The sequence below is a fragment of the Solanum verrucosum genome, unplaced genomic scaffold (assembly GCF_900185275.1).
Source record: "Solanum verrucosum unplaced genomic scaffold, falcon-dt-bn FXZP01000060.1, whole genome shotgun sequence".
NCBI classification, from domain to species: Eukaryota; Viridiplantae; Streptophyta; class Magnoliopsida; order Solanales; family Solanaceae; genus Solanum; species Solanum verrucosum.
The window spans coordinates 9169259-9184807 of NW_026020129.1; the positions used below are offsets into that span (position 1 = coordinate 9169259).

Sequence of the window (15549 nt, forward strand, 5' to 3'; positions counted from 1 at the left end):
CACGAACTAATCCTTCTCTCTCTCGAATGTATGCCCGGTTTCCCTCTGTTCACTTTTATTTGTCATGTTGCATTTTTCGAAAGTCAATTTGACTAATTTTCAAAGTTAAATTAGATTACATTAGTTCAATATTTTAAACAAAAAATTTAGATATTCAAAAACTATACGAAAAGTATTATAAATTGCATATCAATATGATGAAAAAATATATCGTAGAATGTTAGTCAAAGTTTTTATAATTTGACTCTAATAAAAGAAACTATGGCAATTAAAAGTGGACGAATCTGATATGAGGTTAAAAGAACTATTGTAAAAGTTAAGATTTTTGGCCTCAACATTAGTTTTTTTTGTTAATTACTCATTTAGTATTAAATAAGATTCAGTTTTAAATTTAATTAATTTAAATTCAGCGCTGAGAAGTCCTGACTTACCTTATTAATTAATGCACCATAAAGATGTGAATAAGACACATGGAGTAACTTTATATTAGCAATAACGACATAACCTATGCTTGCAAAAAGAATTTTAGTAATTGAGGCAGCACATTTCATTTTCACGGTCAATTAGCTACACATTCCTTATTAAGAGAACTTTACTAGGGAAGCTATGATAATATATAAGAATTTTCAGGTTTTTTGAATATAAATAACGTCCTTAAATTAAGTAAGAATGTGAATATTCTAATCATGTTGAAACAAACTCGGTCTTGACTAGGCCTATGAAGTATTTTCTACTAGTATAAATACTGAATAACTCTGTCTCAGAAAGAGACTCGACGATCTTCTCGTGGATTGTTTTTCTTCGTAGCAACTTCTAATATTTGAGAAGTGAGCACTAGGAAGGTTCGTTACAAGGCTCAATTTATTTCTAGGTCTCATTTTATTAATTAATTATGACTATGGTTGACTATTAATTATTTTAATCACTATAACAAGTTTATGATTGAGACATGGTAATCCCAACTTTTTCAAATTATCATATACCCTACAGAACTTCCTTAGCAGTTTCCAAATTTCTTCTACAATACATGCATGAATTTTGGGTTGTTTTATAACCTTCTATACACTTTTGGTACTATTTTTTCGGATATATATATATGCTATCTCTCATCAATAAAAATATTGGATAACTTTTGTCGTAATTAAAGTCTCTTTTTTTGAGTCATGATATTCGAGTAGATCAACAATCTAGCCAAGTTACTAATTTATTTCTTGTTGTTTCCTCAAATTCTAGATCCCACTCTCAATTTTATTGATCCTCTCAAATTTTTTATTCAGTTGAAAGATTATGAATCGTTTTTCTTAAAAGATCGAGCTTATCTGATATTAGTTCAATCTTTTCTAATAGGCATGCTCATAGGGAAAAAATGACCTAATACTGTTTTTATCTCCACTGAAATTTGAACATGAAATCTTATGATTCTTGATCCTCCCACGTTACATGGATACTCGAGTGCAATCATGTACTCATGCTTTTACGTTTCAAATTTATATGTAGAAATATTGGCAAGAATAATAGAAATCAGTGGATGTGTAAATGTAACTTGAATTGTCCTCCAAGGGACCAAATGTGACTTGTGTTTATGTGCTTCAAGTAAGAAGTTTCTTTGCAATGATCCACTCATGCAGATGATAAAAGTTTTTTTCATGATCACCGAATTAGCTCAATGAAAAAACACATAATGAAAAACAGATTCTCACCGAAATACTAAGAAGGTTACTGATTTTCCTATGTAAAACACTAGTAATATTTTTTTCTATTTCTAACTGATTCAATTAAAATATATATGAAAATAACTACTAAATATTTTCTAGTAGAAACTTTCAATGAAAAAATAGTGATCTTTTTGCCTTTTCGAGGTTTTCCATTTTAGTTCCCACCATAAAAGCTTATGCAAGGATATTTATTAATTAGGTAAAAGGATATGTTTAATTTGATTAATTAACTAATTGATCAATATAATTAAAATGTACATAATATATTAGTTAATCAAAGTGTTTAATTACTCGACAAGTGGACAAAATTGACTTCGTGTGCTTGTTGAGCTATTAGACCTTAATAATTTTGAGAGTATAATATATATAATTTACGCAAATACTATCGAAATAAGATCACTGCTGAAACATTTTTTTAAATTTCTAAGTTTTCCTGAATTTTAAGCTAAAAATCTTCTTCTTCTTTTTTTGAGAAAATATTTTTCATAACATTTTAATTAATCAAACATGAAAAAGCTTTACAATATTTCTGAAATATTTTGACTGTGTATAAGTCAATTTTTTTGTTTTATATTGTTCTCTTCTTAAATTTAAGTGGGATTTTGTGTTGGAGGATAGAACCGTTTGGAATACGTAAGAATTTAAAAGAACAAAAAAAAAATTAGTCAAAAAGCATTATTATAATTGAGAGGTATAATTCCACATAGCTTAATAAATATACGTTAATTATTACTCCCTCCGTTTCTTTTATATGTCATTATTTTTTATAAATAGTTGGTCCATAATACTTGTCATTTCATAAAATCAATGCATAAATTTTTATATTGTTTCTTTTTTACCTTTGTGAGTTATTAGCCTTGAAAATATACATTTGGCCAACTTAGAAAAACTAAGTAAATAATTCATGTTCATTGGTTAAATTAATTATTCAAAATAAATTAATTCATATTCATTGATTGAAAACTTGAGTTCCAAAAAAATTAAATAAGGGTAGATGGGTAAAGTTACAGTATTTCTTAATGCAAGTCCAAAAGAGGTACTTTTCTTCAGTTTTAATTTATTTGTTTTTTTAGTCCATATAAAAAATAATATTATATATTTTTAGCGACTCTTTATATATTTTTAAGACCATGAGATTAAGGATATTTTCATATATTTTACCTATTTTTAATTTAAAATCATAAAATTCAATTTTTATTTTAAATTTTTATGCCAAATCAAACCAATCCAACAAATCGAGGCAACGAAGTTTTATTTTGGCTCAATGCTTTCTTGTCTCTGTCTCAACATCTTCTTGATATATTACTTGTGCACTTCATCATTTAGGAACTTTAGACTAATTAATAAATAAAAAGATGTACTCCATTTGTTTTAATTTGTTTGATTGCTTTTCTTTTTCAGTTTATTTTTTTAAAAATGATTTATTTTTTCTTTTAGTAATTTTTTAATCTTAATTTTTTATATAATATGTTTCAGATCACAAAATTAAAAGATAAATTTTAATTTATCCAATATATATGAGATTCAAAAGCTTTTTTTTATTTTCTAAAATTATGCTTAAGTTAAAATGAATCAAATAAATTAAAACAGATAGAAGTATATTTAATGATTGGATATAACTGATATGACTTTATCGGATAAATACTAAAGGACAGAAAATTTGGTAACCAAATTTTCCTTCTAGTTGTTGGAAAATAAAAAGAAAAATTTCCTCTGTAGGTAGGATAATTGGACAATTAAGTCTATGTAATTTCGTCCATCTTACTAATAAAACTTGAATTATACATCTCATTTTTGTACAAATTTGAAATTAAAATAATGTTAGTATGATGCAATAATGAGTAAATCGATAATCTGATTGAACTATAATAAATATAAATTACAAAGGAAGATAAAACTGTACACACTTATTCAAGTATTTCTTTGACTTTAAAGATCACACAACTGAAAAGAAAAATTGAATAGAGAAAATTTAATATAAGAGTATTTCAAGTTATATACGTTGATAGAGTTTTTCTTTTTTTTCTATTTATCATTAGATTAATTATTTAAATTTGAAAAGAATAATTACAATTGACTTTTTCATAATAATAAGTGAAACTAGTTATTTGAAAAATTATTAGCATGCAACTTGATATAGCAAATTAATTATACATCTTATATTATATTTACTATAAAGATGGATCTTGGAGTAAGTCTTACTCTAGTATTATTATAGAAAATGAATTTAATAGAACTATAAAAGTTATGAGATCAGTTAATATGAGTCGTATCCTTAAAAAAAAAATGAAAACCAAAAAGTTGGTTTTTTTAGTTTCAATTAATGTTTTGAAAGGCATAATTATTATAAGCAAATTAAAGTGTAATTAAAACCCAATAAAAAGGAACTATTTAAGAACCCGTTTGGATTGACTTAAAAGAAGTAGCTTTTAAGTCATAAATAAAAAGTCAAACTGAAATGACTTTAAAGTTAAAAAATAAAAAGTAGAGAGGGATCTACTCTTGGTTTTTGACTTATTTTAAGTCATTTTAAACTTACCTAACTTATTTTAAGTTATTTTTGATTTATTTTAAATTATTTTTCATATTTATCAAACACTTTCAGAAATAAAAAATTGACTTAAAAGTAAGTTTGACCAACTTTTTAGTCAATCCAAACTAATGATCAAATGAGAAAAACTAACATTTATATATCACAAACTAATCATCAACAAAATTCACGATTTTCTCCAAACAAATAAACTTTAAAGTCGACAAACATTGGCAATCGACCAACTATTTAGCTAATTTATATATACCGACAATATTTTATTTTTTTACTGTCAATATATATAACTTAAATAATACGGTAATAAAAACAGTATTTACGTAAGTCCACACAACAGTTGCATGCTTGTTCATTTGTCTTACAACATATTTGTCGATGACGCCGTCACCGGAATTACAAGAACCGGCGAGTACTCACTCACCTCCGGCAAATACATCGGTGATCGTTGAGGATGCATTCCCAAAACTAACGAAGCATCCAATTTAACGGCAACATTAACAACTCCGTTACCTCTTGAACCATCTTTATTCCTTAGCCTATAGCTAAATTGCCGGAGAAAACCCGCCGGAAGTAACCCGTTGAATACGTCGGCCGCCGGAATCATACACCACCCTAGTTCACTCCGACCCTTAAGAAAATTTTTAGAATATATTTGAATGTATATACATAAATGTCCATGTAAAAATAGACTAGCATCGATAGAGAGGTGAAATTTATCGCCCCACGTAGCATTATAATTATTATTGTTGTTGGTGTTACGTATTGTTTCATCAACATTAGTTGTGTGAACGTCGGTCGTGGAGGCGGTGGATACGGTGGAGACGGTGGCGAAAGGGCGGAACCACCATGGCCAGGTGGTGGTGTTCTTGAGGCCTTGAGCTGATATGATAGTGATTTCCATCGACCAAAAATTAAAAACAAAAAAAAAAAAACAAGAAGAAGAAATTAAAAGATATAGTATAGTTTGTATGATATGCAATTTGATGGCTATTTTAATAACACGAGGGACGATGCACCCATGCAACTTCGCATGTGGAAAAAGTTCGGGTGGACTTGAAATGTAAACGTTTAGTTACTCCTGGTTTCTGATGTTCGGTCTTCGTATTGAAACTCGACTAAATTTGAATTGTACATTTCAAGACCTATTTTGGTAGTGACTCTTCTAGCAGAATTATAATTCTACTCAAAGTTCAAATATGAGAATTCTGGTTAAATTTAATTATTCCATTAGTCACAATTTACGTGTTATCGTCGTTTGTATAATTATATATAAATTATCTAAATAAAAAAAGTTGAAATTTAATTATTTTTAAATGCGATTAAAGATGATATTTTTTTAATTAAAATAGACTAAATAAAAAGTGTGTCACATTATTAGTTGAGACCAAGCGTATAAAAGATATAGATTTGTTTGGATGTAATATATAAACCAAGGAAAAATCTTGAATAGGATAAATGTGACCTGCTAACATATAGTGGCCAACCATTTGAAAAAAATAAACGAGGCCCACGCCGTTTGTTTTTCTTTTACAATTCTTTCTAGGAAGTAACGAGCTGATGCACTTGCAATAAGGATGAGCATTGAGAAAAATAATAAAGAAAATTATTTTTCAAAATGTTTTAATTTGCCCCATCACCTAAAAAAAAATATTTGAATTTTCATATGGCCGAAAGTTTTGATTTTTCTTTTAGAAAGAAAAAAATTCTTTTAAAAAAATTCTTTTTAAGTGAAATTTTAAAAAATAAATGCATTTTATCAATATTAATAACTCACTTCATATTTCACTTTATTTTATAGCGATCCCGTCTCCCTCCACCCCTCTGTAGCGCCAGTCTCTTTCACTGTGTGGAATGCGGAGGGCAGGGGCGAGGGAGCGGTAGAAAGGTGGGAGGGAGAAAATCAATTATATGAAATATTATGTATGAGGCTTGTGTTTATTTATTTTAAAATTTTACGTTGTTTTTATGATTTTAGAAGAACTTGTTTTCACTGAAAAAATATTTTTTTAAATCATTCCAACCAATTAAGCATTAGAAAATTTATAAAGTCCCCCACATTCCATCACTTTCTTAACCATTAAACAGAAAAAAACAAAAAAACAATGTGTCATTTCTATTAGTTGATGATTAACCATCAAGATTCCTAAGTAGAAGGTTGTACTAATAAGTCAAGAATTATTCCACAAGAGGCCAAGAAAAAAAAGTGAAAAGACGATTGATAAATATTTTCTCTATTTTATAAAGTACTTTAATTAGCTTCAGTTGATTTGATATATTTTAAAGAAAATTTAATTAAAATATATTTTATTAAATGAACTTTGTTAACAATATTTTGAAATTCTAAATTTATCTGTTATTATTTCATTTAATTATTTAATACTAAGAATGGAAAAAATAAAATATATATGAGTTCAGTATCTCTTCTTCTTTTTTTTTTTGGTCGAAATCAAGCATAGAGATTCTGAAGTGAATTTTTCCACATAAAATGATAGGATTAGACGATTTCCCTTTTCTTTTAGTATTTATTATTATTCTGTGGAAAGTGAACCAGTAAAAGCGTAATTATATTACTTATTAATTTATATATTTATCAATGGGGTCAATGTTAAGAATTTTCATATTAGAAAAGGAATGGGAATTTGATCTTCTTGTATGAACTTGAACAATCCTCATGAGCTAGCTTTGGGAGTTAAGTTAGACCCAAAATCCATCTTTTCATGGTATCGTGTGGGGGAGTGTTATGAATTCCTACATTAAAAAAGAGATAGAAATTTGGTTTCTTTATGTCGACTTGAACAATTCTCACCTCATAAATTAGCTTTTGAGGTTGAGTTAGGTTCAAGATCATCTTTACGATCAAAGCGAAAAAAACAAAAACAAAAAACAAGATAATATTTGCCTTTGAAGTAGTCAACACTCACTTCAATATTTCCATAGGCCCATTACAAGGATCTTCCATACAATTACCATTCAATTTCTCCACAAAAGAAAAGTTAGTTGTCTATACGTTTGGAATTTTATAATAAGATTATTAAATAATATATCTGAATGAGTTATCTTTGTCACATGGTGGAGTAATAGTACTACTAGGAATAGTTTTGAGATAAAATAATAAAAATAATCCTCAAAATTTTCAGATTTTTTCTTCTTACTAAATAAGAAAGAAAATAAAATCTATTTTTTAATATAATAAACTAAATAATCAATAAAAACTAATATCGAAGATTAACCATTTTCATTATAAATATACCCGCATAACTTCTCTTCGAACCAAACAACACTAAAATAGTAGATTTGGAGAATTTCCCTATAGAAGTGTACACTTCACAATAAACAAAGTCATATATACATCAATCTATGTAATTTCATATTTATTTGAGGCTATTAAAATGAGTAAGAGCCAGACTGGCTTAAAAAAAGTGGAGTAGTTTTTAAGTCTAAAATAAAAAGTCAAATCAAAATGATTTTAAGTCAAAAATATAAAAAGTAGAGGAGATCTATTTTTGGTTTTTAACTTATTTTAAGTCATATTTGACTTATTTTAAGTTATTTTTAACATAATCAAACACTTCCTAACTTATTTTATGTTATTTTTGACTTATTTTAAATTACTTTTTATATTTGTCAAACACTTTCAAAAATCAAAAACTGACTTTAAAATATATTTAACCAACTTTTAAATGAATTCAAACACCCTCTAAATAAGAAAGAGTATCTAAGTTCATCATAAATGATTTTCATTTATTCTGATTTGCCATTATACCTCTCATATTGGACGATAACAAAAAAAAACACACATTTTTAGTAGGAAATATTTATCTGAATAAATCTCATATAATGTAAATTTGAATCAATTAAACTTTAATTTGAATATCAAATATTGAATCGAAACAAAAAAATAAGAACACGTAGCAATGCATCCCCACTATGACATGTTCCATTAAATGCTTATTAGTAAGTTATTATTTTATTTCATATTGTATTAAACTACAAACTAAAACTAAATTATTTATTTTCTATTTGCAACTCCCCATACTCTAGTGAAACGTAGGGGATGTTATATTAGTTTGGATTTGTACTATATGAAAGAATCGAACATTTTGATCCATAATGTAAAGATAATAAATAAACAGAGATATTCTTCAAAATAATTCAATCATAAATTGAGATATTTTTACATGCTACTTGATTTAATTCCCAATTTTATTTTATTTATGTAAATGACCAAATCTAGTCTCATCACATTTTGGTGAGTAGAGGAAAGCAAATATTTGACAATATTTATGTTCGAAACTCAAAATAATCAGACATGTTATTTTTTACCAAATATATTTGTCTCAACAAAATATTTGTCATTTAAGAAGTCTAAGGCAAATTATTATTTTTTCATGTTGCGTGCTTTTAGAAGTAATTACTCTTTGAAGACAAATATAAATAAGGATAAACAAGTTAAATGTTTCTCTTAATTAATGTTTCATCTAAGGTGTTTAAATAAAAAATACGATAAATATTTTAAGACGAAGAGAATAATTATATCAATTTCATAAAAGTGCGGTCAAGGATTTTGACAAATAAATGGAGGTGTTATTGTATTTAATTGTCTGCGTTACTTCTTTGACTCCTCAATTTAGTTTATAGTCTACATACAATTTATCTTCTTTTTGTTAACGCACATCCTTTTTCTTTTTTTCTTTAAATAAAGTTACAAAATATTTGACAATTTGATCTCTCTAAAACTAGGTTCTGCTCCCCCATTAAACTCTCTTTAATTATTCCTTCAAACTAAAGGAGTAGCAATTACATTTCTGATTTACACGACTTCATGCAAATAAAATAACATAATAAAATAGGTGTTTTTTTTATTAACTCCTTAGATTTTGGTAAAAATTAATCGATCAATTAAGTACATAAACATACTCTAATATTGTATGCTTTAAAATCTCAATCTTAAATATGTATATACTAGTTTTTGAAATCTAACTAATTGAACTCACCCTATGTACCATCCATTTCTACTAAAAAGTCTGTTAAACAACCATTAAACCATCTCAGCATCATACCATCCATTTCTACTAAGAGTCTGTTAAACAACCATTAGATCATCTTAGCACCAATCATGGGTGCTGAGAAATGACCTACGATGCTGAAAACGATCATCAAAGGCACCAAGACCCAAACACACGGGGTCTAGTGACATGATTCATCCACCAGACTTGATTTCCTGTCTGGTTAAACAACCATTAAACCATCTCAACATCATATCATCCATTTCTACTAAGAATTTGTTAAAGAACCATTAGACCATCTTAGCACCAACCATAGGTGCTAAGAAATGATCTACGATGTTGAAAACGATCATCAACAGCACCAGGACCCAAACACTTTGGGTCTAGTGACATGATTCATCCACCAGACTTGATTTCATGTCTTCTTAAACTCAAAGATACAATACTACAAGCTTATCGAATAAATCTTGTTCAAGTAAGATCGTAAAACATGTTTTGAAGAAGCTATAAAAAGAACACAAAATTACAAGCAACTAAGAAGGAAAATGAGTAAGAGCAAATATTCAGTAAATTTACCAAGTACTTCAAACATAAAGTTACAACATTGTTAATGTTTCAATTATGCACAAACAATTTCCCTAGCCAAAAATTAGTTGGCACCTTGTATTGTTAATATAAATATTTCCCTAATCCCAACTAATTAAAACATTGACTATCATCTTTTTCAACCAACCAGCTCAGCTCCCTCTATTTTTCCAATCCAATTATGAAGTCATATTAAAAAGCCACTTTTTTTCTCCTTTTCCACCTCTTTTGGGGGCTTTTATAATTTTCTAATATTGTGACCTTTTCTAAAAACCATTGGACTCAATTTCTCACTTCTTCTAGAAGCCACCAGAAACAACCAACAATCTTCCATTGTACACGTGTTGTTCATCAACACCCAAGTGCTTCTGTGGACCCCACCTCCAAGGGACCCACTTGTTCTGAGTGACAAATCATCACCCTAAATCTAATCGATAGATCCATGGTTGATCATCATAATGAGCGCTTCCTGAATCCAACGGCTCTGATTCCATGTCTGATCCAAGCGGTTGTACTTGATCCTGATCCTCAACTCTATCAGATTCTTCTTCGTTGCTTCTCTTCACGCGCTTTACCCCAATTGATACACCAAACAACCGTGGGCTTATATATTCCTCCGCCATAAAGCCGCTACTCTCCGCCGCTGTAAAGGCGGCACCGCCGCCGTCAACCTTCCCCGTACGAAGCAATTCCAGAGCTCGACCTTCCGGTATACCTGCCGGTATATCCGCCGGATTCACCGAGTAATTGGACATCAGATTGTATACGTTATTGCATAAACTTCTCAACCGATTCAATTCCTGATTCAGTTGCGCGTTCTCCTTTCTCAACCGCTCGTTCTCCTCTATAAGCTCCGACGTCGTCGTACACGTGGTGGTCCTTAACATCGCCGATCCGGCTGCGGCAGCCGTAGCTGCCGGCGATGAGTTGGATGATAACACCTGCTCATCACCGGAATTCGACGAAGAAACCATCCTCACAGCCGGTGCTACCGCTACCGTCACCGCTTGTGCTGCTGGTGCAACAACCGCACTCACGACGGTACCTGCCGGTGAGATTTTCCGGCGTTGAATGTCACGAAGCAGTCCTTTCTCACCCCTACGGAAACAGTCATTTGCGAATTCCCATCGATCAGGTACAACTTTTCTGAATCCCTAAACAAAAATTCAACAAAATTAGTTAAATCAACCAAAAATTATATAAAAAAAAATAAAAAATCAAACCGAGTCTTACGTAAGTATTAAGCTGCCGAACAAAACTGGAAAAATTATTATGCTTAAAATATTTCGGAAGCAAATCCCTAGCAAACTCAGCAGGTTTCCAAACAATGAATGTCGTTCCATCGTCATTCCACGAGATCAACTCATCCATGGCAGAATCATCTACAAGCTGGTAAGTTTTCGTCAGAAATGGCGTCGGAAGAGATCTCTGATTCTCCCCAGATTCGCCGGAATGTTCAACAGACGATGGCACCATGGCTTCCACCGTTGCTGCTAATTCAGATCCAAACCTCCTCTAAACAGATCGAGAAGACGAGAAAATTGCGTTTTTGTTTCTAGAAGTTTCTTAGGAGGTGAGTAGGATAGGAAGGAGAGAAACAACAAATGGCTAGTAAGGAAAATATAATGAAGGAGAAAATAATTAATAGAGAGAAAAATGAAGAATGGGTCGGGTCAAATTTTTTAAGGGTATTCTTGGGCCCAGTAACTAATATTTTTTTCGTTAAGAAGCTGCGAGAAACTACTTACAATATTGGACGGCTAAAAAAAAAAAAAAAGTTGTTTTATTTCTAGAAGGTTCTCCAGTTTTGCTAAGTTTCCAAGACCATCTCCAACACACGAGTAAAATAGAGAATGAGCACTCCAATTCACCTTTATATCACTTTCTATTCTTCATAGTTAGAGAGGTGAATAATAGTTCTCACACTCTCTATTTCGCTTTTTAAATATTTTATAGTTATTTTTATTATTTTCTAATTACATATTATTTTACAAATGTCATTAATTAAGTATCTAATATTCATACTTCTTTTTAAAAAATATATTATTTAATATATACTACTTTCATTCCAAATTAATAGTATTTTAATTTTTTCTAATTTTCATCGATAATATAATTTAATTTTATTATTAATTTTCACTATAAAGAATACACAAAATTAAAATGATAAGATGAATAATTTAATTTAAAAATACAACACATAATATGATTACTTAAATATAAGATAACAATACAATACATAACATAATAATTTAAATACAAGATAAAATACAATACATAACATAATAATTAATTCGCGATGAAACAAGAATCATGCCGAAAAGATGTTGAATGTACATTTGGAGTTTTGCAATTTTTGCAGGATCGTCACGTTTTTGGAGAAAAAATGCTACATGATATAATGACTAGATGTATTATATTACACAACATGATAATTAAGGATGAATGTGATCTTAATGCACCAATTCAAAGTTTTCGTCAAAAATGGCATCGGAGGAGATCTCTGATTCTCCCCGGGGGCAGATTCACCGGAATGTTCAACCGACGATGGCACCATGGCATCCACCGTTGCTGCTAATTCAGATCCAAACCTCCTCTAAACAGATCGAGAAGACGAGAAATTTGCGTTTTTGTTTCTAGAAGTTTCTTAGGAGGTGAGTCAAATGGCTAATAAGGAAAATATTATGATGGAGATAATAATAATAATAATAATAATAATAATAATAATAGAGAGAAAAATGAAGAATGGGTCGGGTATTTTTTAAGGGTATACTTGGGCCCAGTAACTAATTTTTTATTCGTTAAGAAGTTGCGAGAAGGTACTTACAATATTAGAGGGATAAAAAAAAAAGAAAAAACTAAAAAGTGTTTTATTTCTGGAAGGTTCTCCAGTTTCGTTAAGTTTCCAACATCACTAGCACTGTGCGTCTTTTGTCCCACTTATAAAATGTATAATATAATAACTCGTAGAAAGTACACGTGTCGTAGGAGTTATGGAATTATTCTTACGTTGGTGATAACGTTGCTGATCTGTTTGTTATATTTAAATAGTGAATTTTTTAGGTTAAAAAATTATTGTATGTACGAAAATATAAAAAAAGTTGAATATAGTTTAAGAATCTTAAGAGGTCATGATATGGTCAATGGCAGTTTCAATTTAGGGATAGAAATAAAGGAGGAGTTTCACTTTTAGATTTTGAAAAAGTTTTTGAGTAGGTTAAAACTTAATTTGAGTTTTTAAAAGAGGGAGAAGAATTTGATAAACTTTGGTTACGATGGTTAAAACGATAAATTTTTTATTTGTACAAAGAGCTCAGTGCAAGGCAAGGATAGAAAGTTGTCTACGTTTGCCAATGTGAGAGGAGTTTATGTGATCTGACTCAAGTGAAGTCTATCAAGAACGAGAACGAAATGCTTATTTTTATGAGAAAAACAAAACTTAGATAGTTCAGACATGTGAAAAGGAGGTGTGCAAGAATACGTCTATAAGAGCGAATCTAAGTTTTTGTCAAATATGGAAAAAAAATTAAGGGAGAATTGATCCCTAGCTAGTCCTCTAGGTAAATAACTCAACCATCCAATTAAATGCTTCATTTAACCTTCTTGAAGCATGGTGCCAACAAATACTATATAATATATATTTTACAAAATATATACATAAAATATTCAACTTTGTAAAGAGACCACAAATCATGTGCCTCATTTTTAACATATTAATTCACCCCAAGTGGTTGTGGTAGGAGCTAGGAGAGATAAAAGAAGAACTAAGGAATATATGATTAAATTGGGTATAATATAATTTTAGTTGACTGAGAGCATAAACTTAGATAAAAAGTTACTGAAATTAGACATTAATTAAGTTTAAAAATTAATAAATAACTCAATATTACGTTATCGCATTTTGTGTGGATGAGGTAGGGACTAGCCTCCTCTTCTCCTCTTACTCTTTTTGTAATTTTATTTATAAGTTATAGTGTAGTTCTTATATATTTTCAAAATGTGTATTACTATTGTTGCATCTATCTTGTATCTTTTCCTTCTTCTTTTTTTGGTAAAAACTTATCTTGTATTTTGCTATTTTATTTTTCTTATAATCTTGTGTTGGCTATACTATTTTTTAGTTGATTGTCTATCAAAAACAACTTATCCCACAATAATAGAAACAAAGTTTGTGTACGTTTTAATCTCTCTAAATCTAATACTTGTAAAATTATATTGAGTATGTTATTGTAATTAGATTCATAATTAAAATATTGATAGAACCCTAACATGATAATCCTCACATAGTAAAAATAGTCTAAAAATGGAAAGAATTTCAATAATTATAATCTAAGAATCTAATTTCAGAATATTTTTATCTATGTACTAAACGATCCTCATTGGGTAGTAATCATACACCGACTCAAACAATCACTAGCTACAATCGACAATTTTTTTAATTAAAACTATTCATAAAAAATGTCACCCTTACCCCCCACCCCCCTAGAATGACCTATCATCCCACTGATGTAGGAAGACAACATGTCTGCTAATCAAATGCGTACCAAACCAACTCCGAGTAGAGTCATGATCTCCATTGAAAATATTTTAAAGAAAGCATACATCAATATTTAATAATAATATTAGCACATTATATAATGTATTGATAAATTATTATGTTCTAAAGATTAGTAATAATACTTAAATATTGATTGGAGCAACTAATGTAAAATTAAAAGTTCACATAACTATAAAGAAAATGACTTTCAACCATTAGTGAAATATGTCCAATTTATGAAACAAATATATTTTTTTCAATAATTTGATTAAAGAAAATAACTTTCTCATAAAAATATCTTTCAATACCAACCACCACTATGTTAGAAAATCAAAATATCATGTGATGGGGTCTACATCTATGTTTTTCTAGCTTAAAAATTGATTATATATACTGTTCATGCAACTTTTAAATATATTGTCCTGCCATACTTGCATTGTTAATTGGAAAGAAGAATGTAGAAGAGAGAAGTCATTTCAATGGGGTGTAGTTTTAATTTTTTTTTTAATGGAGTTCAATTCTCTTTTTATTGTACTAGGTACAGTATTATATTTATTATGGAATTTAGTTTTTATTGATTTTAGCATGTCATAAGTTTAGGATAATATCTTACGTACTATAAACTCTACTTGGCCGACAGTCTTATTAAGAAAATTGACGTTGTTCTCATTTTGTTACTTACCTAATTTTCACTTATGTTTTCCTAAAAAGAAATAGGATGAAATAGTTAAGAATTGAATAAGTCTTATATTGTGTTTAATTCAGTAGCTATTTTCGAATTTCCACACATAAAAAATGATATAACAAGTTTTTCAATAACAATCAACCTTTGAAACTAAATTTTCGGTCTCAGATTCGTCGACCCCAAAATCCAAATGATGAACTCAATCTTTTAACAACTTTGGCACACTTTGAAATTGGAGTTTCAAAATTCGGACAATAACTCAAACAAGAACAATTGAAGAATTATTGTTTTTGTGTGTGTGTGATACGACTCTCAACAAGGAAGAACAACACTTAATTAAAACATGTTGGATTGCCTAGGTGGCCTGTGATGTCAGTTTCAGTGGCAAAAAAAATATTTATGATCCAAAACATAAATGAAAAAAATAATTTTGATATAAAAATAAACGAAGGATAAAATGTTAGTTATACTTT

At 29.3% G+C, this 15549-nt stretch overlaps 1 protein-coding gene and 1 non-coding gene across 2 annotated transcripts; both read right to left on the reverse strand.

Annotated features, from left to right (window-relative positions):
* Positions 1-9542: 9542 nt before the first annotated feature.
* Positions 9543-9754, reverse strand: LOC125827239 (small nucleolar RNA U3). The gene has a single exon (XR_007442989.1). It is a non-coding gene; the product is annotated as a small nucleolar RNA U3 (small nucleolar RNA).
* A 101-nt stretch (positions 9755-9855) lies between these two features.
* Positions 9856-11445, reverse strand: LOC125826582 (heat stress transcription factor B-2b). The gene is made up of 2 exons (XM_049505934.1): positions 11088-11445; positions 9856-11008 (listed from the first exon to the last, which is right to left on the reverse strand). The coding sequence occupies exons 1-2, from the start codon at positions 11328-11330 to the stop codon at positions 10271-10273; spliced, it is 981 nt and encodes a 326-aa protein (XP_049361891.1). The 5' UTR covers positions 11331-11445; the 3' UTR covers positions 9856-10270.
* Positions 11446-15549: the final 4104 nt, after the last annotated feature.

Excerpts from the sequence above, each read along its gene's own strand:
- LOC125826582 (XM_049505934.1), bottom strand. The coding sequence starts at position 11,330 with ATGGTGCCATCGTCTGTTGAACATTCCGGCGAATCTGGGGAGAATCAG. Across the intron at positions 11,009-11,087 it reads TTCGGCAGCTTAATACTTAC|GGATTCAGAAAAGTTGTACC; the intron begins GTAAGACTCGGT and ends ATTTTTGTTTAG.